This window comes from Mustela nivalis, assembly GCF_964662115.1.
Source record: "Mustela nivalis genome assembly, chromosome: 8".
Taxonomy (NCBI): domain Eukaryota; kingdom Metazoa; phylum Chordata; class Mammalia; order Carnivora; family Mustelidae; genus Mustela; species Mustela nivalis.
Window position 1 is genome coordinate 117,442,385 of NC_139027.1, and position 27,206 is coordinate 117,469,590.

The 27,206-nt window shown below is 51.0% G+C and overlaps 2 protein-coding genes across 12 annotated transcripts in view; one reads left to right on the forward strand and one right to left on the reverse strand.

The window, feature by feature from the left end:
• The first annotated feature begins 1,791 nt into the window (after positions 1 to 1,791).
• TMEM74B (transmembrane protein 74B) lies at positions 1,792 to 8,604 on the forward strand. Of its 4 annotated transcripts, none has more exons than XM_082745880.1 (2): positions 1,792 to 1,908; positions 6,797 to 8,604. In XM_082745880.1, the coding sequence occupies exons 1-2, from the start codon at positions 1,841 to 1,843 to the stop codon at positions 7,542 to 7,544; spliced, it is 816 nt and encodes a 271-aa protein (XP_082602006.1). In that variant the 5' UTR covers positions 1,792 to 1,840; the 3' UTR covers positions 7,545 to 8,604. The 4 variants fall into 4 exon arrangements, with proteins under 4 accessions (XP_082602006.1, XP_082602009.1, XP_082602008.1 ...); XM_082745883.1 differs by lacking the exon at positions 1,792 to 1,908 and adding an exon at positions 2,419 to 2,489; XM_082745882.1 differs by lacking the exon at positions 1,792 to 1,908 and adding an exon at positions 2,525 to 2,934.
• A 10,627-nt stretch (positions 8,605 to 19,231) lies between these two features.
• PSMF1 (proteasome inhibitor subunit 1) overlaps positions 19,232 to 27,206 on the reverse strand; it is a 49,429-nt gene continuing 41,454 nt past the window's right edge. For 4 of the 8 annotated variants that reach the window (XM_082745892.1, XM_082745887.1, XM_082745888.1 and 1 more), the window contains 3 exons: positions 22,792 to 22,845; positions 21,916 to 22,074; positions 20,973 to 21,403 (listed from right to left, as the gene is read on the reverse strand). In XM_082745892.1, coding sequence (XP_082602018.1) covers positions 21,352 to 21,403; positions 21,916 to 22,074; positions 22,792 to 22,845 — 265 coding nt within the window. In that variant the 3' untranslated portion in view covers positions 20,973 to 21,351. Of the gene's footprint in view, positions 20,251 to 20,972; positions 21,404 to 21,915; positions 22,075 to 22,791; positions 22,846 to 27,206 lie in introns of those variants that run through there. The other 4 variants (XM_082745889.1, XM_082745890.1, XR_014315699.1 and 1 more) reach the window with 3 other exon arrangements.

Below are 27,206 nucleotides of genomic sequence, written 5' to 3' on the forward strand. Positions count from 1 at the left end.
CATGTGTATACTAACTAACCTGTGTGCACACACATAAGCCATGAATATTTCTGTATGTAATCTTCTGCAGCTAAATTAAGCTAAAGATGAGTTCATACTGATAGCTCCAGTTGTTGTTGTTGTTGTTTATTTATTTATTTATTTATTTATTTCTGAGAGAGAAAGAGAGAGTGCAAGCAAGGGGGAGGAGCCGAAGGGGAGGGAGAGGGACAAGCAGACTCCTTGCTGAGCAGGGAGCCCAGCGGAGGGCTAGATCCCTGGACCCTGAGATCTAGACCTGAGCTGAAGTCAGACACTTACCCACTTAACCATCTGAACCATCCAAGCACCCCTGACGTCTCCAGTTCGAATCAATTACCACATGGCTCATTCCAGCCTCTTCCTCAGGGGTCATTTTTATCATAGCAATGTTGCCTAGTAACATAGTGGACATATGTTTATCTGTTTCCAAGGAAACAGAGCTAGATAGTTAACCAAAGGTCAAATTCTCCTGCAAAAGCAGAAGAGGTTTTGTTAACCCTTTACTCACCGGCATCAGTGGTTCCCACTGCTCTGTGGGTAAGAACAAACTCCGTGGCCTAGGAGTTCTGCAACCACCTGGCTTGCCGACGACAGTCCAGCCTCATCTCCTTCCATGTTTCTCCTTGGCAACCACCTCTGCCAAGCCTCACACCATCCTACTTCTCTCTCAGGGCCTTTGCGCATGCCAGACCCTCTGCTAGGCAGGCCTCTTTTCCCTGCCCTCTTTATCTAGCTGGTCCTCTTCATCCTTTGGACCTCAGCCCAATCCTTGCTTCTGCAGGGGATCCATCCCCATCTCTGGGACTAGGTCGGCACCCTGCCCCAGGCTTGGCACAGCACTGCCTGCTTTTGCTTTATGACATTTACGACGGAAGAGGTGTTACATTTTCTTGCCCTTTTCTCCCAGTAGAATATGAGCTTCTTGAGGGTACGGCTGAAGTTTCCTTAGTTAACCAGTATATAACAGGCACTCTAAGTAAATATGGGCTCACTTGCTTCATTCCTCATTTAATAAGTATTTATCAGGGACCTTCTATGAGTTGGCCTCTTTTCGAGTCTGCAGGATACAGGAGAGCGGGAAACAGGCAAAGCTTCTGCCTCCGGTACTTACTTTTTAGCGGAGGTGACAAAAAACAAACAAATAAGCTCTTGGCAGGCGTTGATCAATGCTATGGAGAAAAATTCAGACTTAAGGAGTAAGGGATGCTGGGGCAGTGCTGGTTTTAAAAGGATGGTCTGAGAGGTCGTCTCTGAGACGGGGGCATCCGACCAAGGACTTGAAGGGAGTCGGGGAGCAAGCTCTGGGGCTATCAGGCCGTAGAATGTTCTGGGAACAGGCAACAGCAAAGACAAAAGCTCTGAGGCAGGACTGCGCATGACTGTGGGAGGGGCCTGGGAGCGCTTTACGCTGAGGTCTCAACCAATCAGCAGAGTCCTTACTCCGTCCATTTCACAGATGAGACCACCCAGGGTTGTGGCAGTGCTGGGAGACACGCGGGAGTCCGGCCCCACACCTAGCTTCCCCGCAGAGTCCGGAACAGGAGGCCAGACCTCCGAAGGCCGGGAGAGACTGAAGCCTCCCCATTCCTGAGGTCCCTCTCAGGTCTCCACCACCCCGGCCTCAAAGGCGCAGGCCCTCAGTCTCCAGGAAGGCCTCTGGCATCCTGCTTGGCAGGGACCGCACAGGCCTTCGGAGCAGGACGTGTCAGGCTCTCCCATGAGGTTGCTAAGGAGTCAGGACAGGACATCCTCTTCTGCCTTTCCTTCCAGGTGTCCGAACCCGTCTGATCTTCTGAAAGCCCCCCAAGCCTGCATTTTCATGATCCCACTGACAGAGGTGAGCCCCGAGGCTCACAGAGGTGAGATGACCTCGCTGAGGACATGCAGGTGAGCTGGCCTCCAAGTGTTCGTGGAAACTCCATGATCTCCGGACCGAACTTCCCTCGGGGCTTGTCCTGGGCCTTCAGAGGCGGAGTGTCACCTTCACTTTCATGCTCTGGGCCCCTCTCTTCATGCCGCCTTAATCTAGGCCCTGTAGAGGAAAGAAATAGCTAGCGCCTACCCACCTTTCATCCACGCATACAGGTTCTAGGGGACCAGACAGGGGCCCTGTGCTCCAGGAGTGGCCAGTCGGATGAGGGAGGCTGACCCGCAGAGAAAATAACTTTCAGAGATCAGAGCGATAGTGCAGTCAAAGGACCGGCGCAGCCGACTCCCCTGAAGTCGGCTTCCCAGGGGAGAAGGCACTGCAGCTAGGCCCTGGAGGGCTACGGTGTGTGTAGCCATGGGCAGTTCCCCAAGAGAGCGCCCACCTTGGACTGTGCACCTCACTGTCCCACAAAGAGCAAGGAAAGGGAGGGGGGGTTCGTCAGAAGCTTCCTTTCAGCCTTCAGGTGGCGCCGTTGAGCCACGGAGCCGCACGCGCCTGGGAAGACTGTCCCGACCTCAGGACCTGGGAGAGGACCCAGGTCTCACCTGGGGGCTGTGCGCGTAGGAGCGGGTCGGGGCGGAGGGAGCGTCGCGACTTTGCACGGCGGGGGCGGCTTAACCAGGTTGCTGGGGGGGTGGGGAGGCAGACGGCGGGGGAGGGGTCTCCCTCAGCACCCACCCCCGCGCCCCGCCCCTGCACCCGGCCCCGCGGGCTCAGAGCTTCAATTCCCAGAGCCTGGGCGCGGGCGAAATAGATAAGCCCTCGGGGGACAGGGAGGGGCTGGAGCCCGATCCCCCGCGGGCCCGACACCCAGCCTGCTACCCGCCTCCCGGTCCCTCCCCGCGCTAACTCTCCCGGCGCCCTCGCCCGCCGCGGGCGGAGCTCGATCGGCGGCGCTCGGAGCTCCCGGGCCCCCGCCCCTGCCCCTCCTTCCCCGGAGCCCCCAGCGGCCGCCGCCGTAAAGCCCCGCGCGGCGCGAGCAGGTACGTGCGCCTTGGTGGCGGCTCCGGGCCGGGTCGGACCGGGTCGGGGAGGGGGCGGGAGCCGGGGAGGATGAGGCAGTGGCGGCCGGGCCCGCGCGCGCCCGGGCTGCGACGCAGCGGAGACACCGGCGGGCGGGCGCCAGTGCTGGGAGGCGGGCGGGCGCCCGGGGAGGACTCGCCCCTGCCCTGGCCCGCGGGCCGCTGGTGCCCGCGTCTCCCGCGCGCGGAGACGGGGAGGGAGGCCCGGCACAGGTACGCACGCGGACCGGGAACGGCGGGGGCCAGCAGGAGGCCGAGGGCCCCAGGCGTGGATGGCCGGCAGGGGAGAGCTAGCCTGACCTCGCGGCCCGGCCGAAGGACACGCAGCGAGGGGACCCGGGCGCACGCCGGTCCCCGAGGAGCCGGGCCTCCCCGGGCCGCCTGGCCGCTCTGCTACTGGCGCCGCCCGGCCCAGTCCGGCCTGGCACAACCCCGCCGCGTTTGTGGTCAAGGGCAGGAGCAGGGGGTGTGAGCTGCGGGCAGGCGGGCGCGTGGTGCGGCTGGCAGCCGGGGTGCGGGGGTTTTCAGCGTGGAACTTTGGGTATAACAGCGTGGACCTGCGTGTGCGTATGTGAGCGCCCCGAGGCTTTGTGTACAACTCGTGCGTGTGTGTATCGATTGGGTTTTGTGAAGCTTCACCCACGGCCGCTGTGCGTCTGTCTCCCCGCGTGTTAGTGCGTGTGCGGTGAGGGGGTGGGGTGCTGGGCTCCCGGAGGGGCTCGGTGGGTGCCCTCTGGGGGGGGGTAGTTAACTGTGTGTGCGTAACAAGCTCTACCCCTTCCCTGGGTGTGAGTCCCAGTGTGGTCTGCGGATCTGTGGGTTGCACTGCGTGGCTTCCCAAGTCTCTGGGTGTTGCCTGTAGAAAAGGTCTTTGGGGGGTGTGAATGTGGATCCGGGGTGTGTCTTTCGGTTCTGTTGGGCTGCAGATGAAATTGGAGTGATTGGAGTGGTACTGGTACTGTTGGCGGAAGGAGGGGTGTGCGGTGAGCAGTGGACACCAGCATCTTTGTCAGTTTCTGCTTGTGTGTGTATGGGGGGGTGGTAATTGGGCATTCCCATGTATGACTGGTGGGGACTGGTTGGGATCTCTGAATCTCTGTGGGAGACATCACAACTCCGGGTGACAGGGAGCCTTTTTTTTTTTTTTTTTTTCTCTGCCCTTTTCCTACCTCTGGCATCCTGAGAAAAAGTTTCGGATTCCTGCTAGCTGAAAGCCCTGCTCCCAGAATGTGGGTGCCCTTAGTTTCCTTGGGATATGGAGGTATTAGCATGGGTGCTGAATATCTGGGTGGAGGGGGGCACATCTGGACACCTAGTGGACAGGAATGGTCACAGCCCCTCCCTGTTTGTGGTGGCACTCAGGAAAATGATTTTGGTGCTAAGACTGGGGAAAAAAAAAAAAGGCCAGCCAGCACACCACACCACACCACACCATACCTCTCCTCTCCGTTTACTGGAAAGTGGGGACAGCCTGGGCAGAGCCTGGCTCTGAGTAGATACCCTGCTTCCCTGGGGAGGGGGAGGGATTGTCTTCCCTGGGGCCACTTGCCAAGCCATTCCTGAGGGCTGGCTGTGTTCCAAGCCAGGGGGCTGGGACCTGGACAGGATTCAGACACATCCCTGCCCTCAAGCTGCTCTCTGTGGCCTTAAACAGTGGGACCAAGTAGAGTCTACGGGTGGGGGCTGGAAGAGCCAGTGAGGGAGGAATGATGCCACGGGTGCAGAGAATGCAGGTCTGCAGGTTTGTAAGAACAGTTCTTAGGGAAACCATGTTCATCTTCTGACCCCCGGGGGCATGCCAGGGGAGCTTGCTCCGGTTTGTAAAGTGGAGGTAGTAATTCCTGCTCGTGGGGCTGGTAAAGGTTACAGGAGAGACTCTGAGCTGAAGTGCCTACTGTCAGGCGGGCGCTCAGTAAACGTTTATTAAATTGGAACTCAGGCAAGAGGGCCGTGGTGCTAGGAATGGGTTGTAAGTGGAAACAGGCTTTGTACTCACATGAAAGGCCCGGTGTGTGCTAAGAGGAGGTGTCTGCTGCAAAGTCCACGTTGGAAGCAAGATCAGAAGGATTGAAAAACGTGCCTTCTTGCACTGAGGTTCCATGAGTTTCATTCATTCATTCGTTCCGTTCATTTGCACTTCATTTGCTCATATTCTCTCTCTCACTCACACACACACGCATGCACGCACACACACAGAACCACAGGGCACAGGATAGTAGTCAGGTTTGGAAATGCAGAGAAATGTCTTGACTTGTGTGTATGTGTGTATAGACATACCATGGCATGTGAGCTGCTCTGTACCTGGGGGTCTTTGTATGTAGGGCACTGGGACTTGGGTCTGTGTGCCTGGGGCCCTGGGCGTGTCCTGCCCCCAGGATGTCGGTGTGTGCAGGGAAGGCTAAGGTGGGGAAGGGGCCTGAGGTGGGAGCTGGGAGCTGGGGCAGCACTGGCCGTCCACTCCAGTGGAGGGCGGCTGTGAGGGAATGAGAGCCTACGTGGGCCAGAGTCTTCCATTTTACGAGAGAAGCCAGGAATCCAAAGTTTAAAATGTAAAATCTTTTGCTTTTTATATATTGGCAACCACTTCAAAAACAAGTGAACAGACCAGAAACAACAAAAAAGCAAAACTTCTGCCAGCCAAATATGGTCCGTTGGCTGAAGCTGGCATTCTCTGACAGGAATGGACATGTGCTGTCTGTGTGTGTGGGTGTGTGTTCGGATCCTTGGGTGGGGTGTCTCCTCTTTGAGCGGACACTGCCCCCTCCTACCCTCCCCCTCAGCTCCCTTCTTTGATCCCCATCCAGGCCCCTGCCAGCTTCTACATCCATAAAGGCATTGGGCTTTGACCTCAGTTATGGCTCTCAAATGGGCTCCTTCCTCTTCACCTTCTTGGCCACCACCCATGCCGCCCCTGACCACAGCAGATTCCTTCCAGGACTCCTGATCTCCGCCCTTCTCCTGTCCTGTCTTCCACGTAGGAAGGAGCCAGAGAGAGCTTCCTGAAAACTAGGCAGATATCAGCACTCTCTGCCCACACCTCAACTCCCTGGCTCCTTGGTCTGGCCTCCAGAGTCCTTTGAGGGCTGGTGCCAGCTGCCCTCTGAGGCACCCCTCTTTAGAATGCCTTCACCACGCCCCCGAGCTGGGGGATTTCCACTCATCCTCTGAGGTCCAGTTCAAATGCGATCAACTTCTAGAAACTTCCTTGGCTTTCTTCTCTTTGTCCGCATACCATCGTCCTCATCTCTGCCCCTCTCCTCACCCGTAGTCACACTTGTTTCATTAATTGAACTGGCTGGGGCCTTACATTATTTTATGAACTCCCCACATCAACCCTAGGAGGGAGGCATTTCACTTATTCCCATTTAACAGATGAGAACATTGAGTCTGGAGGGGTCACATCACTTGCCCAAGTTGGAATGGTGAAGCTGGGCTTTGAACCTGAGACTCACTGTGTGAATGATAGCTTACTGAGCACCTACTGTTCTGAGTCCTTTGAATGGATGATGTCAATTGCTACGCTGGTCCCATTAAGTAGGAAGGAGTAGTGTTACTATCACTTAATAGTCCGGGAAACTGAGGCCAGAGAGGGTAAGTAGATTGTCGAAAGCCATGTGCCAGCCAGTGATGAAGCAGGGTCCTGGCCTGGATTGGATGACTCTGTCATTGTCTGAGTCCCCATCTCCACGTCTGTCTGGCAAGCTTTCGCAGGTGGGAACTGTGCCCGGCCATCCTCACATCGCTCCCAGCCGAGCCTGAGGCCCGGCGCCAGCAGGCTCCTGGTAGAGGTTTGTTAAATTTGCCTTTCTCTCTTCTCTTCTAGCTGCCAAGGGCCAAGGGATGAGTGGGGGCCCACCTTCCCAATGGCATCTCCCCCCGGTCTGGAACTGAAGACACTGAGTAATGGCCCCCAGATCCCAAGGAGACCAGCTCCTCTGGGCCCAGCGGCTGCGTCCAGGGAGGGTGTGGAGAACATCTGCTTTTCCTCAGAGGAGCACGAGACCCATTTCCAGAACCCAAGGGACACCAGACTGGGTAGATCCCCCAGTCCCCCAGCGGGGGGCTCCTCACGGCCCCGATCCCAGCGATCCCAGCGGGACGATCTATCCCTGCGTTCTGAAGAGGGGCCGGGTCTGGAGCCTGTGAGCCGCCCAGTGGATTACGGCTTTGTTTCTGCTCTGGTTTTTCTGGTGAGTGGGATCCTCCTGGTGGTGACAGCGTACGCCATCCCCCGTGAGGCCCGCGTCAACCCTGACACAGTGACGGCGCGGGAGATGGAACGACTAGAGATGTACTATGCCCGCTTGGGCTCCCACCTAGACAAGTGCATCATCGCGGGCCTGGGGCTGCTCACTGTGGGCGGCATGCTTTTGTCAGTGCTGCTGATGGTCTCCCTGTGCAAGGGGGAGCTGTACCGCCGGCCCACCTTCGTCCCTGGCAGGGGCTCCCGGAAGACCTATGGCTCCATTAACCTGCGCATGAGACAGCTCAATGGGGAAGGGGGCCAGGCGCTGGTGGAGAATGAGGTTGTCCAGGTCTCAGAAACCAGCCACACCCTCCAGGGCTCTTAAGTAAGAGCCCACCCTATCTGGCTGCTTTGGCTTCAGGGCTGCAAGGCCCCCTGAGAGCCTGGGGTTGCAGACTTAGCTCCACAGAGGGCCCTGCAGGAGGGGCCTTGGGTGCTGGAGGGGGAGTCCTGGGGCCAGATCCAGGTGGCAGGTGGGAGAGCGCCCCCCCATCTGTTGGCAGCTTGAGGTTTTGCATTATTTGGAGGATGGCTTCTGCTGCTAAAAATACAAAAGTTTGGAAACCACTGCCCATGGAGGATGAGGTTTCTTGGCGTTTCCAAGGATTGAGAGCCATCTGAAAGGCTGCCCCTCCTGTTCCCCATGCCTTGGGGAATTTCGGAATCTCTGTGGTCCTCATCAGCCATGTGTGGGTTGTTGGGTGACCTTGGAGGGACCCCCTTTTAGCCCTGTCTCTTGGGAGGTGGCTTACCGACGAGAGGAGAAATCAGTACTGAGGTGACCGTCCTCTCTCCAGGTCTCAATCCCCCACCTGTGAAGTGAGAGGGCTGGGCTTAATGATCCCCAGGGCCCCTCCAGTTCTGCCCAAGGAATGGGAGCCCAGTAGATCTCTGCCTCTGGCCGCCTCTACAGGAAAGAGGGTGTTCAGCAGCCACTCACCATTCTTTGTGCCATTTTCTGGTCTGGCTCCAGTGACCACCACTGTCACACATGCAGCAGCTCACATGATCCTGCCGGGGAGCCTCTTAAGTCCCCTGGTTAGGCAGGGTTCAAGTCCAAAATTGGCTACAGCCTGATTTGGATCTTGGGATTGAATTACCTACAGTGACCAGATCTTAGCACACGTCTAGCAAGGTCAAGTGCATAGTTTTCACCAACCCCCCCGATAGGAGGGCTTTGTTGTATTTCCGTGGACATGATGTGGGCTTCCAGGATCTCCCCCTTCTTAATATTATGTCTCCATGCCTCGCCTTCTCAATATTATGTCTCCATGCCTCACCTTATTCTGGTAGCAGAAAAAAAAAAATTTTTTTTAATGCCAAATTTGTAACCTCCCGATACTCCCCTTTAGCAGTAAAGTGAGTCCCAGTGTATGTAGGAGAAATCAGGCATGTTCTGGTGGCTTAGAAGCTCCCAATGACCACTGTGTGTCCCGTTTTTCCTGTGGCATGTTTGCAGGCTCTGTCCAGACTCTTTAAACTACTGACCAGGAAAGAAGTGGGCCATGGGGGGCGGAGCTCAAGGTGCTTGAGGACTGGAGGAGGCATTGCCCCATGTGAACGACCCTAGGGGGCTTCGAGAGTACATGCCTTCTAGGCCCCCCTGGTGCGAAGACTCTGAAGCGGTCATTTCTGTGAGTCCCCTGACCCCACACAGGTCATACTCCGTCTCTATTGGCCGTGTGAGTCCTGGATCCTGACTGTCTCTTGGGAGTGGGAGAGTCGGGGTGGGAATGGGGTCTGTGGGCTAGAGTAGCCCCGATTAGCTGTAACCTGAGCCTTCACTCTGGTGAGCTGAACATCTGGGCAATGTAACATCACAGCTTCTAGGACAGATCAGATATCTGCTCCTGCTGGCGGGTTTTGCCAGGAGCAGAGGGTTGGGGGAGGCCTGGAGGGGACAAGGGCTCTTCAGTGTGGCCTGCCGGGTTCCCTTCCTGGCGCTGAAGGGCTGTGGTTTGAAAAGAACAAAGCCTCAAGTGGGTAGAAGATGCCCAAGTCAGGGCTTCCCTGTTGTGTTGCTTCCCCCACCCGCACTACAGGGGAGGAGTACAAGCAACAAAGCGGCAGGAGCCGTTCTAGGTAAACTACAGTTTGAGCTGAACATTCCAAATGATGGGCTGAGGCCTTTCCAGTCCCTACAGTGATGATAATACAAATACTGGTCGGTCCAAGCCATGTGGATTACCATGGCGGCAGCAGGGGGCGCGGGGGAGGGGGGGGAGGGCTTGTTTCACTCAAACCTGTTGAGTGGATGCATCTGGGACCATTAGTGCCTACCAGTTTAAAGGCAGTGAATTGTATTTAGAGGCTAAGTGTGTTGGAAGATGGAATCCCGGGAATCTCAGGTTCTCTCCAAGTCAGAGAAGCCTGCTTTGCATCCTAATGCAGAACCTCCTTTAGAAAATGTGTATAATGGATCGAGGCAGTCATTACCTTGTCAGTAAATTAAGAAAACTTGAGAGATGCCAAAAACATTTCCTCAAGACTGCAGCTGAGCTCTCCCAGTCAGTGGGGCAGAAGTAGGTTTAGGAAAGAATCAGGGAAGAGCACAGCACAGGGTGCCGAGAACTTTTTTAGGTTTTCTGGGGGGTAGGTGTGACGTCTCAGGGGACCCTCTGGTCACTGGAACGTGCTTTGCTTGCAGGAACTGCCTCTCCTACCTGACATGCTACTGGGGTCCCCCCCCCCCCCAAACTTGTTTCCTGTGCTAGATATCTGCTTGAGTTGGTAAACCTGGCTTTAATCCAGGCTCTGCCATTTCCTGGCTGTGTGACCTTGGGCAAGCTACTCCACCTCTCGGAGTGTTGTGTTCTTTATCCCACTTTATGAAGTGGGAGATTTATTAGGTCCAGTCACTAAGGTCACTCCTTTCCCTCTTCAGTTTGGGATAACTGTATTAGGCCTAAAATCTGCCTTTTCTCCTACATCTCCTTCCTACCCAGGAGCACATCTGCTTGGTTCTACATTAGGAATCTGCCCCCTGACCACCCATCAGCCACAATTACCGGCTCCACGCTGCACATCACTATTCTAATTTCGCTCCTGTCCATGCTCTGGGCCCAGTTCATCTTTGCTCTGCAGCCAGACAGATTTAATTGGGTCAGGTCCCTCCTCTACTCAAAACCCTCCTGTGGCATGTTTGCAGGGCAAACTCTGGGCAAAGGCCAAAATTCTCCCGCTGACCAGAGGTGGATGTACTGTTCAGGCCTCTCACTTGCCCCAGGCACCCTGAGTCCAAATTTTATTTGTAATTTTGATCTTTTAAAAGGATGGTCCCTTAAATTGCATATATTCAGGTCCCCCTAGATGTGGGTCCATATCCCACGGCGGCCCATGAAACCCTACACGATCCGGTCCCTGTGGCTCTCTGACCTTATTTCTCACCCCTTGCCTTCTTGCTCAGCCCAGCCACACTTGTTTCCTTGCTGTTCCTCAGCCCTGCCAGGCACACTCCCACCTCAGGGCCTTTACACATGCTACCAGGGAGGCATTTCCCCTTGATAGGTGCAAGGCCCACTTGCTCACCTCCTCAGGGGCTTTATTCAAATATTACCTTTTTCAATGAGTCCTCTGCTGACTGCCTAATTAAAATAGCACCCTCCCTCCCAACTCAACCTCATTCTCTCTTTTCATTCCCTGCTTTATTTTTCTTTAGAGCACTAATCACCACTCCGCCAGCTGTGTTTTATGCTTCTTGTTTCTCTAACCCACCAGCTCCCCCACTGGATTGCAAGCAGAATGAGGGCCCAGGGCTAGAACAGTGCCAGACACCTGGTGGATGCTCAGTGTTGAATGAATGAATGAATGAATGAATGAATGAATGAAACCCATGTTTCCTCCACCTGCTGTGTGGCAGCCAGGCCCTGGGCAGGGCCCCAGAGACCCACAGGCCCTACCTCACTCCCTGGAACTCCCTTTAGGGCAGAATATCCTGTGGCTGGAAGGAGGGACAGTTTGTCCCTGGGGCCTGAAGTTGGAGCTTCGAAACCCATTTGCCTTCCTCTCTCAGGCCCTTGGTACTGCTTTATGTGGGAGAGGTAAAGGGCTTTCTCCTCTGATGGAACAAGACTGTTCTTCCCCAGCCTTATTGGAGATGGGTTCCAACTAGTCTTGGGGGACATTTACTGGCTACCTAGGAGCCTGTGAGATTCACCAGCCTGATTATCTCTTACTCAAGAAACTTGAATGCCCAGGCCTGGGCCTTTGAAACAGTAATCCGTCTTCACCTCTGCTCACTGACACCAGGCATCCTGAGTCTTCAGGCTGAAAACATCTGCTGTCTGAGATCCCACCGTTATTGCTCCCTTCCTTGAGAATAAGCTTTACCTTCTCTGGGATGCTCTTCAAAATGCCTCCCTAGGTACATGCACACACCCACACGTGTGCAGGACACATACTTGTGCATGCACCTGTGTGTGTGTGCACCCACAGGTACCCCCAACTTTCTCTTATTTCACCTAGCTCAGAAGCCAGGACACATACTCTTCTGAAACAGCTCCAAGCCAAAGCAACCTCTGGATTATTGAGAACGTATTCTTTCTCCAGAAGCCACAGGCCTTGTGGTTCCCAGGCTGCTAACCTCATAGCAACAGTTAAGTTTCCCCTGTCCGGGTAATGCTGGTGTCTCTATCCTTCCTGCTTCCCTGTGGGGCACAGGGGAAGAGATGTCCACAGAATGTTTCCACCAGGCATTTGGGGAGGGGACTGTATGGTCCTGGCTGGGAACCAGAGGAGCCGGGTCCTGCAAGTCACCCCTTCCCTGGGGACCTCTGGGCCAATAACCTCCTCTTTGGTCCTCCAGAATGAAATTGGAAACCTTTCCACTCTGCCTTGTCTGGGGACTGAGGAGATAGGGAAACACAAGCAGAAGGCATTGCAAAGTTAAGAGCATGTGACCCCATGTCTGGAGAGCTTTGTAGGGGCAGGAGGAGGGAGGGGGAAGGGAGGCATTATGAAGCCGTACGAGCTGGAGCTCTGTCTTCGAGGGAAATAGGGTGTTGGTGGCACTGATGAAGTTGGGCCTGTTGGTTTCCCTGGGAGAGAGTAGACTCCCCTTGATGTCCCCAGGGAGGTAGATATTGGCTAAGGGAGGGAAAAGCTTGCTGAGACCTTGCCCTGGTTGGAGTGGCCAGGAGCTCCTTGTTAGTGCAGTTATGTTAGATTACTGGTCAGGTATTGAGTATCTTTAGGGATGGAACATAGTAGAGTTGGAGAGGATTTAATCAAGAGGCTCCCCCTGCTTCCAACCCCTATTCTTTAAGATGAGCCAATGTCCCAGTGGCCCTCTGTATATTCTCTTTGGCCCGAATACCCTCTTCCCCAGATCATTCCTCTTCCTGGGTTAGGTCATCCAGGAGCCAATGAGAAGTAGGCCTAGGATATCTGAATTGTGCTGCAGGTGGCGGGATTATTGCCATCTTTCTCCCAGGATGCCTTGCACTTCTGAGCTTTGTCCCTACTCAAATTTCAGAGGTTTGGGGGCATGGCCCCTCATGGAGCAGGTCCACTGAGATGGCCCAACTCCGGATATGGAAACTGGCTCTGGATTCTGATCACCTGGATGCTTGGTGGATGTCTAATGTCTCCAAGCCTTTGTTTTCTCATCCTATAATGGGCTGCTAATAACAGCACCTTTCCTAGAAGGCATGGGGAGCAGTAAATGAGTAAAGTCAATACAATTAGCTATTCACATTCATTCATTCGCATCTAACCAGCATTCTTCCCTGGGCAAGGCACTTTGAAACAGTAATCCGTCTTCACCTCTGCTCACTGACACCAGGCATCCTGAGTCTTCAGGCTGAAAACATCTGCTGTCTGAGATCCCACCGTTATTGCTCCCTTCCTTGAGAATAAGCTTTACCTTCTCTGGGATGCTCTTCAAAATGCCTCCCTAGGTACATGCACACACCCACACGTGTGCAGGACACATACTTGTGCATGCACTGCCCCTGCCCCTGCCCCTAAGTTAATCACAGACTGCCTGGGGAAACCGGACAGTGCACAGCAGGCTGTGTGTGTGCATGCGTGCACACCCAGAGGAAGTATCTGATTAAGTTGGGGTCAGAAAAGGCTTTCCTGGAAGGGATAATGAATGATAGGAATCTTAAATAGGGAGGCAGTGTCTGATATGAAGAGAGTGTCTGATAGTGGGGAACAGGAAGGGTGTACTGGGCAGAGAAACAGCATGAGCAGAGGCTCGGCGGCACACAAAGCCTGGGGTTTACTGGGGAGGGAGGTCTATAGGTTCTGTGCTGGAATGCAGTGAGGCATGCTGAAGGGCAGGCATGTCATCATGGGGTGACCATAGCCCTCTGCTCACAGGGGTGTTATGAGGACTGTGTTTGCACAGGTGCAGGGCAGGGCATGGGGCCTGGTACATGGTGAGAGCTCACTGCTGACCATCATGACTGCCTGCAGATGCGTGTGGCAGGAAGACACTTATGATGGCAGATGTACTGTGGGGTGACACTGGCACTGGGGAGGCCAGTCGGTGGGACTGTGGTCTCCAGCTGCAGCCAGAGGACATGACCTGAATCTCCAGGCTCCGTCTTGGGAACCCATTCCTTCTGTGCCTTCAGACTGCCCAGGTTGAGGTGCTGGCTCACCTGGGCCTAGGGGGAAGTTAGTGAGTGGAAGCATCTTCTGACAGGGAAGCTGGCCCCAGGGGAGTAGGGAGGGCAGGGGAAGAAGGTGCTGCCAGCAGACCTCTTCCCAGGGGGTGGGGCACCTGGGCCAATACTGACTTAGCATCAAGGGCATTCAGCAAAGGCCACGTCCCTCCCTCTCCCAACTCTACTTCTCCAGTCTCCCTAACCTCCTCCTCTTTGGCTCCTTTCTTTGTGTCCCCATAGGTGACACATATGTGGCTCATAGGTGAGTTGTCACTATCTGCTGACTCCCTTTTATCCCCCTGACTCCCCTCCTAAGAGTCCCCACCCTCTTCCATCACAGAGGAAAGCAGAGCCCACATGCCCTTGCCTGCAGGGCTCAGCAGGTGACATTCACGAATGTTGCAGGTGGCCCTGGACAGTGGGGGCAGGATTAAAGGGGTGCTCCCTTCAGTTCTGGCTGGCTGGTGCCCTGTGGTGGATGGGCTTGGTTTTCCCAGAGCTCTGGATCAGTCAAGAGCAACTTGGGCATCTGGACATTGTGGGTAAAAGGAACCTCATAGGGATTATCCCATAGCCTGAGAATTGTAAGGCAAAACTGAGGACACAGGAGTGTCTGATGAGATGCTGCCTGCTGGGCTCAAATATTCACCCCCTGCCCCCCGTCCAGGGCTTACTAAGTCACTCTGAGAGATAGGTACACCCTCAGAGGACTGACCTCTGTCTCTTGTCTGGAGGCTGGAAGTACAAGGCCTGCAGCCCACCCGAGTGCTGGCCATCGAGGATCCTTCTTCGTTCATTCTTTTAACAAAGACTTGAGCATCAATTCTTTGCTAGGTTTGGAGATAAAGTACTGAACAGATGAAAAACGTAGAGAGTACTCTGGAGAGGGTTGGAGATATATCTTCTGCAACTCAGGAGGTGTTCGTGAACAAGGAGATGAGGTCTGTCTTTGCCGTGGAGAACTTCGGACGTGAGAGTCCATGGAAATGGCCAGTGCTGGCTTTAAGGGAGAGTGGTGTTGGGAAGGAAGGGCAAGCCTGCCTTCCCTCCTGGTGTTCTGAGGTCCAGAAAGGTAGGCAAATGGAGGACCCTGTGACTGGAAGGGACCCAATTGTTGGTGTAAGGAGGGGAGGGGAGGCTGGAGCTGTGGGGGGCACGGTGCCTGTGCACCTGGCACATGAATTCAAGAAGCAGATGGGCTGTGAGCCTCTGGTGGACTGGACAGAAGCCCCCATCCTCTCTGAGGGTCCAGGACAAAGCTCTCATCAGCCCCCCCTCAAAATTATGCCTGCTGTTTACTAGGGACCCAGCATCAAAAAACCCACCCAAATCACCCTGTATGAACTAGAGCAAGAGCATCTCCCCCCCACCCCCACATCATGCCAGGGAAGAGATACTTTGCTTTTGTTTTCCTTCTCCTCACCCTACCACAGAGGAAAAGCTAAGGTCTAAAAGGTCAGGGGAGACCTCTTGCAACTCCAGTTTTAACAGGACGAGACGGAGTCTGTGAGTCAAAAGAGATCAGTTTGTTATTGCCTGAGCTGTAGATGTGGAGATGAGAAAGGGGGCACTGGCAGAGGTCAGCTGGATGAAAGAAAACTTTGTGTTTCATTTCATTGAACTGGCTATGCATTACACGACGTCAGTTCTCTTTCTGCCAGGCCCTCTTCTAAGCATTTGCCTCTAACAGCTCATTTAAACTTCACAACCATCTTGCAGAGTAGGTGCTGTCATTCCTTCCATTGTGCAGATGAAGAAGCTGAGGTTAAGTGACTTGCCCAGGGTCGCACAGGGTGGTACCCTTGAGTCAAGACTCAAATTTAATAATATGCTATCGTGCCTCTTACTACATTTAATAACATGCAGGCAAGGGCATGTTGGTAGGTGGATCTGGGCTGTGGGCTGCCACCTTGAGGCCTGTAATTTCAATGTGTTGGGAGCTCTGTGGGGGAGAGGATGAGGGAGTACTGGAGTACTGGCATGCGCAGGAGTACTAAATTGGGCCAGGCCCGTGGCCCACTTGGAATCGTGGATTCTCACAGACGGGCAGGATCTTAGAGACAGTCAGGTTGACCTTTAATTCCATTTTACCTATGGGGAAAGACATAGAGGGGCAGAACTTGTCCAGGATCACCATGGCTCAGGCCCTATACCTGTCCCTCTCTTCTTCATAGGCTTCTTACTTGAATTTATGTCCTGGGAACCAAGAAGGCTACAGGATGAAACTGCGATCCTATGATTTTAGTCTGAAGGAGGGGAGGGCAGGACTGTCTAGAAGGGAGAACACCTAGCTCCAGGTCCCTTTCTCCTAGGGATGTCTGCCTGCCTGCCCCAGGAGTCTGCCATCCCAGGTTGGAGAGCCGCTGCCAGTCTGGCTTACCCTGGCCCAAAGGCAGCTGTGCAGGATGGTGCTGACCAGGGTGCTGAAGCTGGATAGGCCCCTTCCTCAAACACTCAGTCTAGCTGAGGGGAGAGGGAGGTTGAAGGTAAGAGACTTATTCTTTTTCCCTCAAGGATAAAAATTACTGTTTTGGGCAGTTTAGTGGAGCTACAGTTTCTGTAGGTCTGAGGCTGTGGGAAGGGCACTCAACTGCTCTGGACATGCTTTTTCATCCGTTCAATGGGAAGAGCAGCTCCTATCCTACTAAACTTAAAAGGCAGAGGTGATCATCTCTTGGGGACAGGTGACAGAGCCCTGCACAAACCCCAAGCCTATCTCTGGGGCCTGGTGACGGCTCTCAGGAGCTCACCCTCACAGAGGGGCTTCATAGGCCGGTTTCTTCTTCTGAAATGGGGGTTGTGCTGGGTAACTTCAGATGCTTCCAGTCTGGGTGCTCTGGGTGCTGTGACTGTAGGTGGAAGTGGTCAGGAGCATGAGATACACATCGCAGACCTGGGAGTCTTAGCCCATCCCGGGGCTTATGTTGCATTGTTCCCTTTTCACACAAGTCCCTGACAATTTTCCAGCTTCAGGAGTGAGTTTTGCACAGGGATCCATGCTCCTCCCCTGGAGAGGGTGGGGGGCTCTGAGTATAGCAGTTCTTCAAAAAGAGCACTGGCTTTAGAACCAGGCTGACCCAGGTTCCCATCTTGGTTCCACCATCCCTAGTGGGGAAGCCGAGCACATCAGCCACTGCTGTTAACAGTTTTGACCCTGCAGGTCTAGAGTCCTACATGAGGCTAGGAAAAACCAAGTTCCCCGTGGGCACCAGATAAATGCTTGTTTCTTGCACTGGAGGGCAGCCTTATCCTAAGCCCTCAGCCTGATCCATCCATATGGCCTCAGTAATAACAACTGGTCCCCACTGAGCTCCAGGTATCTGTTTATAAGACACAAAGTTTGGTAGGACCCTCCAACAATCCTGAAGATAGAAATACAGCTGACTTTGCATAAAGCCACGTACCAGCGAAGGGAAGTCTGTGAGTCATACCCACGCTTGTCTGATTTCTCAGACTCCTGCTTGGCTTTGAGCATGGTGAGCCTATTAGACCTTTTCAAACCCTCTTTTTCTCGTCTAGAGAGTGAGGACACTACCTCATTATGGTTGTTATGTTCTGAAGATATAGTGTATGCTATTTTAAAAGGGTACATGCATATTTAGATGCATACATGAAACACATATGAGTGACCCGTAGAGGCAAGGTAATGGAGTGGGTTCAGGGAGCAAAACTTGAAAAACAAAATGAGGGAGTTCTTGCGTGCATGAGTCATCGTGTGTCATGAACCAAGAAGACTGGCTGAATTCTTTGCACCTGACAGCCAGGTGAAAGGAAGCAATGCAGGTATTACACCAGTGCGTCTCAAACTTTGCATGTGCATGTGAATCACCTAGTGAACTTGATTCTCATTTATTATGTCTGGGGTGGACCCTGGGATTCTGCATTTCTACCAAGTTCCCAGGTGAAGCTGCTGGGTGCAGCCAGTTTGAGCAGCAAGGATATAGAGGGTCTTCCCTTTCCTTCTTGGGAATTCTTAAACTTGTCTGATCATACACATCTGAGGAACTCATAAAACAAAACAAAACAAAACAAAACAAAACAAAACAAAAAACAGATTTAAAAGCCTGACTGAAGAGATCTGGATCCATGTGTTGGTTGGGGCAGGATGTACTGTGTACTTGGAGCAAGCACCACAGGAGACTGTTAAGTTCCTGTTCAGCCATGGTACTCCTCTCTACCCTGGCCCCTGGTACAGCTGGACCCAGGACACAGAGTAGACAGAAGCAAAAGGAAACATGTCCAGCTCTAGAAGTGGGAAGGAAACAAGGCAAAGGAACAGCAGATGGGGATGTGGGGGCTGCCAGAGGTAGGACAAGTGATCTATGGCATGTCACCGTTAACATAAAGATCTGGAATCAAACATTTCTTTTCCTTGTAAGCCACTGGGTAAACACAGAAAGTTCAAACCATGCAAAAGTAGTGCCGTGAACTACACTAGACCTGGAAAGGTCATGAGAATTTCCCTATAGCTCATCCTGACCAGAACCTTCCCAAATCAAACCCAACCCCTCTGTGGCATTCCAGCCACAGTACCCCAAGGTGGCTACTACCAAAGCCATGCCCTGCTCCCTAGGGTTGACTGGTTCTGGTCCCCATCTTGCTCGGCCTAGGTCAAATTCTTTTTTTAGAAAACAAACAGAAGACAAAACCACAATGAGATACCACTTCGCACCTACTAGGATGGTTCTATGCAAGAAGAACAACAAGTACTGGAGAGGATGTTGAAAAACTAGAACCTTCCTACCCTGATGGTGGGCATGTAAAATGGTGCAGCCAGTTTGGAAAAGTCTAATAGTTCTTCAAAAAGTTAAACTGAATTGCCACACAATCGAGCAATTCCACTCCTAGGTATGTACCCAAGAGAAATGAAAATGTAGGTCTACACAAAGATCTGTACACAAATGTCCACAGCAGCATTGTTCACAAAGATGAAAAGTGGAAACAAACCAACAATTGTCCCTTAACTGCTAAGTGGCTAAAGAAAATGTGGTATATATTCACACAATGGAATATTATTTAGCCATCAAAAGGAATGCAGTGCGGACAACCTGCTACAGCATGGGTATGAATCTTGAAAATGCGAAGTGGAAGAAGCCAGGCACAAAACACCACACATTGTGTGATTCTACTGAGAACTGTCCAGAACAGGCAAATCCTTAGAGAGAAAACAGACTATTGGCTGCCTGGGGCTGGAAACTGGAGCTGTGGGGATGACCCTTAATAGGTACCAGGGGGTTTCTTTTTGAGGTGGTGAAATGTTTGGGAATTGATGTGGTGATAAATGCACAACATTGTGAATACACTAAAAACCACTGAATCGCACACTTTAAAAAGGTAAACTTTATGGGTATGTGAAGTGTATCTCAATAAAGCTGTTATATATAAAAAAAGGAACAGGTTATTAAGTGCTGATTTTATTGTTAAGGCTCCCACCTTTCAAATTCCACAAGACATACCCGCAACCACTCCTGTTGGCTGCCTGGCGATTGCTGGCAGTTGGGAGGAGTGAAGTGGCCCAGACCACGAGCACAGACAGCATGACCTGAAAGTTCCTGAAGGCCCCGTTCACTACCCCCGGCACAACTAAGACATTGTCTGTGTTCCTCAGTGTCCTTGATACAAGGAGATCCATGCAAAAAATGGATGGCTGATTCTGCAGATGACAGTCACTGAAGTTTCTGTTTTCAGAAAAGAGAATTATGTATAAGACCATCCTTTTGACCTTTGCTACTAGAAAACCTAAGTGGCAAATTTTCATTGTTCCAATCTTCTTTTCCTCAAATCATGGTTCTAAAGTGATCTACTTTCCCTGCTTGTCTGATGGTTTCTAGTGTGATGTTTCTTTAGATGCTTCCTTTCATGATAAAGGATGCCTGTGTGCCCAAAGTACCCCACGTCCTTTCCACAACAGGAAAAATCCAGTTCCAAAACAAAAACGTTCCACCCATGTGCAGGCCCGAGGAAGACTATGACTGATGGCTGCATCTGTAGCTCTGCCAAACCTCTGCATCTCTCTCCAGAGTAGAAACGTTCTAAAGCTGCCGAGGTGGTCTTTTAATAACTCGGTGCTTGAGATGGGGTCTGCCAGAAATGCTCACACTAGCCTCCCCACAGGCCCCAGCTCAGTTTATCCCTGACCCACACTCGGACAGGCATTCCCCAGCTACAGCATATTAGCAGACATCTCAGGAAGTCTCTGGTAGCCTACCCTCTGCCCATAGATAAACAGTATGCCCTAATATCAGGGAAAGAACCCAAGGAGCTGAGAAGTAAAAGGACCCACCCATGGATGAAATGCTAGTTGTGGAGGGAAAGTGACTAATGCCTTGATCTCTTGCCTATGAGCCTGGTGCTCCATGGTGTTCTTTCCACTCCAGCACAGGGGTTCATCACTGACCACGTCTGTCAGGTCTCGGGCTGAAAAGGATCCGGAGAACACCAGAGGTCAGGCGGGCCTGGACAAAGGACACTGGCTCTCAGAGGCTGGGCTCCCTGCTCTTGCCAGAGTTCAATACCATACTCAGACAGAGCCCATGCTCCTTGGCTCTTCTTGGCCGGGCCCCGAGGGGCACAGAATTACTCTGTAGGTAAGTACCACACAGAGCCTCGAAATTTCATTCCTTCCTTTGCCCCCATTCCTAGAGGTGGCCACACACAGAAGCAGACACCAGAATGTTTTAGAGTACGAAGGGTCCCCTCACATTTCATAGACAACAAGAAGGCCCCGCAAGGGGAAAGCCCTTAGGGTCAACTCAGTAAGTTGGCAGCAGAAATGAGATCAGCCTTCAGGTCTGTTTATTCTGCTTCAAGGCTTCCACTGTCTTAGGTACAGATGGACTGAGGACGCACACAGGCGGAACTAGGTCCCTTCTCGGAATGACGCAGGCTTTTTGCAATATGCCTGCCCTTGTGAAAGTCATCCTTGTGGCCCTACGGGGTTTTCAATCCCTCATTTTTGGCCTTGCAGCCACACTGGGACCCACCTGAGTGATGTCAGGAACCAGAAAGCAATTTATGAAGGGATGGGGCCTAAGAAACAAGAACAGGCCCTGGGTAGGAGAAGAGTCATTTAGCCCCCCAAAGATTTAAACTCTAAAGTCTCAGAAATGGAAAGAGCTGGGCAGTAAAGAACAGTGGGAGACTGGCAACATGATTTTTGTATTGACATTTGGTTCTTATAATAACATCCAAAATGTGTTCTGTTCTTATAGCGCTGCAGCTGGGACTGCATCGGGCTGAGGGCAGATGTTGCCGGAGTCTCTCTTGAGAAGTGTGGGGGAGCTGGTGGGGAGAGAGACGCACACATTGGTTTCTCTTTGGGACCTATATGCAGCTTGGTGGAGAGCTGCAGCAGGTGCCTTGGTTCTGACAGGGGGTGGGGAGGCAATCCCAGCCGGCCCGCAAACACATGGGCAGAGTCCCTCGCCCCCAGCCCTCAAGAACACAATTGCTGATGGGGCGGCGGTGGCAGCTCCAGGACAGTGGAGGGAAGGCTGGGATGTTACATTCTTGAGGCCTTCACAGGTACATGTCATCGAAGCCCGGCGGGGGGAGATGGTCTGGGTTGGGTCTGGAATGGAAAGAGGGGCTGGTGAGTTGGGAGTGATAGAGGGGCTGGGGCACACGGGCAGATGGGCCCTAAGAGCAGAGGGAGCCTGTCCTCCAGAACGAAGTGCTCTGTGGGCCGGAAGAGCATGTGCTCTACAGTCATGGCTTGAATCCTGACTCTCCCACCTGGGAGAAGTTAATTCATTTTTCAGGGCCTTGATTTCTACAGGATGTGAATGGAGTGTTGCTATCAGGATCCAGTGAGTTCCCGACACAGACTAAACTTCAGGAAGCGTGAGGAGCTCTTCCTCCTCTGAGTGCTCTCTGAAGGGGACTGGAGGCAGGGAGGCACTGAGGGATGGGGAGCTCCAGGGAGGCATCAGGCAGGGGCCTGGATGAGGCCCCACTCCCTTGGATGGAAGGGGGATGGAGCCAGGGGCACCTCTGCGCCTGCAGTCAGACCCTTCGCTCCTGCAAAGCTGAGCGGAGCTGCCATCAGGCCCTGCTTCGCAGCAGGCCCGAGTAAGTACCTACCCAGATGGACTGGTCCCAATGGGTCCAAAGGGGTCAAAGCGTGCTCCTGGGGGCACAGCGCCTGGAGGAAGACGGTTTGGGAGGCCCGAGGATGGGTCAATGAGTGCTCTTGGGAAGCCAGTTCTCAGGGGATCCACAATCATGCCACCTCTCCGACACCTGAGGCAAGAAGAAAAGACGGGTGAGCAGGTGTGGCAAGAAGCTGCTGAAGAAGAGGCGAAGGAGGTGAGAGTGGACGAAGAATGCCCGGATAGCTCCTCTGGACAGCTCAAGCAGACAGAGGTGGCTGGTTACCTGAGTGCCAGCAGGAAGCGGGCAAGAACAAGAGCACACCAAAAGCACACTTTTCCTGGAGCACGCGGCCTGTCCTTTGAGATCTCCAGGCTCCCTGAACCCACAAAACAGAGATTGCTGCCACACCCTACATCTAAGGGGGACAATTTGAACAAGAACTGGTGCCAAAACTTGCCAAGGTCAATGCAGAACCATCTCAAGGCTCTGCAGGGCACTACTTTAGGTCTACAGACTAGTAGTAGCAGTGAGACGATTCATGACGCTGGCTTTCCTGTGGTTTCCTTAGAGGGCCTCTGGGTGATCCATAGATCACTCCACCACTAGGGCCAGTGGGGCCAAAAGGTGACAGAAGAGCTTGTCTGCCCAGCTTGCTCGGCCCTGCCCAGCAGCAGAGATCTCCACAAACCTCCAGGCACGGCAGAGCCAAAACAGGAGCAGGGACTTCACAGCTGCTCAGCAACAGTGGCCTCCTTCACCCCAAAGGAAGACTGACACAAAGCTCTAAGATTAGAAGATGAGCCGGGGCTGAAAAGTCACAACAGAAGTAGGGTGTGTTGCTGCCCCCTCCCCAGCAGCACTCACCCGAAGGGGTCCAGGTCCTCTCCCCCGACAGCAAACGGGCCCAGGGGATCACACCTGAAACAAACAAGGGGCAATTACCACAAGTCCCAAAGCAGTCAGGCGCCTGGGTTCCCAGGGGCTTAAAGCCAACGCCTGTGGGGTCACAACGACACTCCCAGGTATGAGGACAGGGGACACCCCTACCTGAGACCATTAAACAAGGGACACTTCAAAGTGGTCTTCCACAGACTAACGCTGATAATGAACACAAAGCGAGGAGGATCCGCTTATAAATATATTAAATAACTAAAAATATTAACCGTGGTATCCTCCAGATAAATTTTGTTTATACTTTTCTCAAGTTCCTAAACTTTATGTAAAGAACCAAGAACTTTTAGCTCAGAATATACTCGAACACTAAAACCAGAGCTCCAAGACTAAGATTTGAGAGCTTTCAGGATGGAGTGAGATGGGTGACCACAAAGCCAGAACAGGGCTCGGCAGCCTTTTTCCTTGATGGCCTCTGTGTAACACTTCAATCCCACAGACCCCGTGTGTCTGCTTATGCATTGCAGTCCATGGAGGGCCAAAAACCACTGCCCCCCGAAGAGTTTTTCACCCCCATATCAAAAGCCCATTTTTGCTCTCACTGGGAATGCGCAGGCTAGGATCATTAAGCGAGGGCGTGCTTTCTGGAGGCAATTCTATACTGGCTAACATATAGATCATAATAAGCATCTTTCAAAAGTCTTAGGTATCTTCACACTTTTTGACACAACAGTTTCATATCTAAGTCTCCATCTCAAAGAACACATCATTCAAATTAAAGTATCACCACAGACTTTAATCAAGGGAACTGGAATTGGCCTAAATAGGGACCAGTTAGGCACGTTAGTTTATCGCTGAATGCAATTATGGAGACAATGTTCTTAGTTTTAAACTGATATGAAAAAAATATTTATGCTCTAGTGTTAACTGCGTGGGGGAAACGGACAGTCTAGGAGTAGCCTAGGAAATCACCCATGAGAAATGTGTGTGTGGGTGTGTATGTATAAATAAAACTAGAAAGAAGCACATAGAAAATATAAACAGCGATACTTACTCCTGGAATGATTATCTTTACTCTTTCCTGTTTTTTTCTATAAAGGATATGGATATAATAAAACAAAAAAGATTTCGAATTTGCAGAATTGTGCTTTGGAGTCTGATGGAGTCCTAGAGAGTGATATGAGCCAGGCAGTTCTGAGGTTGGTGGTGGGTAGGGGTGTTTCTGCCAGACCTTTGGAGCTAAACAGCAGCTAATATATGCTTACAGGTAAGGGACCATTATTAAAGAACTGGGGGAAAAAATCCAAAAGGAGGTGTTTCTTCAGTTGGTTTTGCCTAATACGCTGGGAAGGGATACTGTGATTTAGGTAGACATGGCTAGGTTTCCAAGGGAAGTAATTCTTCCTGACCTAGATGACTGTTCCCAAGTCATGGTTCATGGAGCTGATGGTGGAAGTTTCTGGTGACCTGTTACCTGCCACCCTGGATACACCAGGTGTGCTGGAGAGCTGTGAGCATCTTACCTACTATTCCCATGCCCTGCCCTGCTACAGAACAGCAAACAGAAGGAGCCTCTAATGACCACAAAAATGCCTGGGAGAACACAGCCATATTGTTCTCGTACTTCAGACTTCTCTCTTTCTGTCTCCTGGGCCACAGAGCGTGGGGCAGGGAGAACAATGGAGGCTGGAAAGGCAGCTGCTGGGCCCAACCTGATCACAACATTCATGCCTCACTTCAGGTCAGGTTTTGCTAAGGAACAAGGTTTGGCACCAGTCTCATGGGAAAAAAAACCAAAAAACAAAACACAACTTTGGTTTTCAGAGCTCTTTTGATATCAGAATTGTACATAAAAGATTGTAGGCCCACAGAAGTAAAAATTCTCCTTCTCATCCCTGTTCCCCAGGCTCCTAGGTCTTCTACAGATGACTAAGGTATCAGTTTCTTGTATGTGCTTCCAAAGACACTCTGCATACAGAGTGAGCAAATATGTATCTCTTCTACTTTTTTAACAAATGGATGTACTGAGCTCCTTACATACATTATCTTATTTCATCTTTGCATCAGGCCTCTGAGTACACATATTTTTATTCTTATTTTACAGATGAGGAAACAGGCTCAGAGAAGCAAGGCTTCTTATACAAGGCCACAAAGGTAGTAAGGGCCAACACGATATTCATGCCAGGTCTGCCTAACTTCAAAACCCATGCTTTTTAAACTAATGTGTTGAGACCATTTACATTTAATGTTATTTTATGTGAGATGTTTAGATTTATATTTACCATACATTGTTTTCCAATCTTCTGTTTTCCTCTCTTTTTATTCAATTTGAGTGTTTCTGACTAGATCTCTTTGTAGACTTTTTCCCCAAATAGTTGCTCCAAGAATTGAATACACATACTTAACTTCTTCAGTCTACTTAGAAATAGTATTTTACCATTTCAAGTAGAAGGCTGAGACCATACCAGCATATATAGGTCCATTTATCCTCCTCCCTTTATGCTACAGTTGATCCATATTACACAACATACATTGAGATGCCACGATTTTTGCTTTCAACTTTAACACATTTTAGAGAATTGAAGAAGAGAGCAGTCAATTACATTTACCCAGACATTTACCATTTTTGGTAAATTGCTTTTCCTTCATTCCTGATGTTCCACGTCTCCATCTGGTATCATTTCCCTTCTATCTGAAGAACTTCCTTTGGCAATTCCTTTTGCGAAGAGTTGTTGACTATGAATTCTCTTAGTTTCCTTTCACTGAGAATATTTTAATATCCCTCAGAAATAAAGCAAAATATTTGCTGGATACAGAATTCTGGGTTAACAATTCTTTTTTCTCCACACTTTAAGAACATTGATCTACTTCTTCCTGGTGTCCATGATTTCTGATGAGAAATCGATATTCAAGTCCTTGTTCTTCTATAAGCAAGTCATTGTTTTTCCTTAGACACTTTCATTTTTTCTTGGTTTTTAGTTTTCAGGAGTTTGATTACATTTCCATGCATGGAATTCCTTGGGTTTATCCTATTTAGGGTTTGCAGAGTTTTTTGAATTTGTGGGCTTATGTCTTTTGCCAAATCTGGGAAGTGTTCAAGCATCATTTTCTTCAAGTAATTTTTCTCTACTGTACTCTTTCTCTTTTTCTTAGACTCAAATCACCCCAATGTTAGACCTTTCATAATTCACTCACAAATCCCTGAAACCTCATTTTTAAATCTTTTTTTTTCCCCCTCTGTGTTCAGACGGGATAATTTCTAGTGCTGTTTTCAAGTTCACTCTTTCTTCTATTATTTAACCATTCATTCAGTGAGGTTATTTTGATTATTTTATTTTTCAATTCTAAAACTTCCATTTGGTTCTTCATCGTATCTTATTTCTTCGCTGAGACCAATTATTCCACTTATTTTGAGACTGTTTGCCCTCACTTGGAACATTTTTATAATAGCTGCTTTGTATCTTTGCCAAATAATCCCAACATCTGTGTCATTTCAGAGCTGGCATCTGTTGTCTTTTTGGGAGTTGAAGTTTTCTTGGTTCTCTGTATGCCCAATAATTCAGGATTGTATCCTGCATAGTCTGAACATTTGTTATGAGGCTCTGGAGGCATCCTGCTATTTTTATTTTAGCAGGCAACCAACATAGCTGGGTCCAGGATCCAAATTCTCATTTTAATGTCAGTTGTTTTCAGAGCCTTTTGCTGTGCCCTTTAGTTCTATAACACGTATGTGCTACACTGTCTGAACCACCTTGGCAGTTCTACTCGAACTTTAATGTGCAGATGAATCAGTGTGGGATCTTGCTAAAGTGCAGGTTTTAATGCAGAAGACCAAGAATGGGACTTGAGATTCTGCATTTTTCACAAGTTCTCAAGTGACCCGATTTTGTTACTCTGGGGAACACAAATGTCTAGGCCCATCGGGGTACAAGTTCAGCTGGGAAATTTTGGTGTGTTATATGTATTCTGTTCTGCTAAGTGTGGAAACCTAGGACTGGGGACATGGGGATGCTGAGAAGTGTAAACAAAAGTGCATATACATGCTCATGTGGAGCACAGTTAGAGCACTCTAAGCAAATGGGACACTAACCCTTTCCTTTTCCCCACCCTGAGGAAATCCTGTGAGTTTAAGGGTGAACTGGGAACTGATACTGCATTTAGGCTAGGTGAACAAAGATTAAAAAAAAAAAAAAATGCACAAATTATACTAACAAACTGTTAGAAAAATGTTACCATAATCTAACGCAATGATTCTTACTGCTGTTTTTCTAGTCTTCTTCCATAAATATGCTTTTATGAAATTATAATTTTAGACCCTACTGTTTTCCTCCACTTACGTCCTGTATTTCCCAAGTTGTCTGTCTTTGCTATTGACATTTTATTGACCA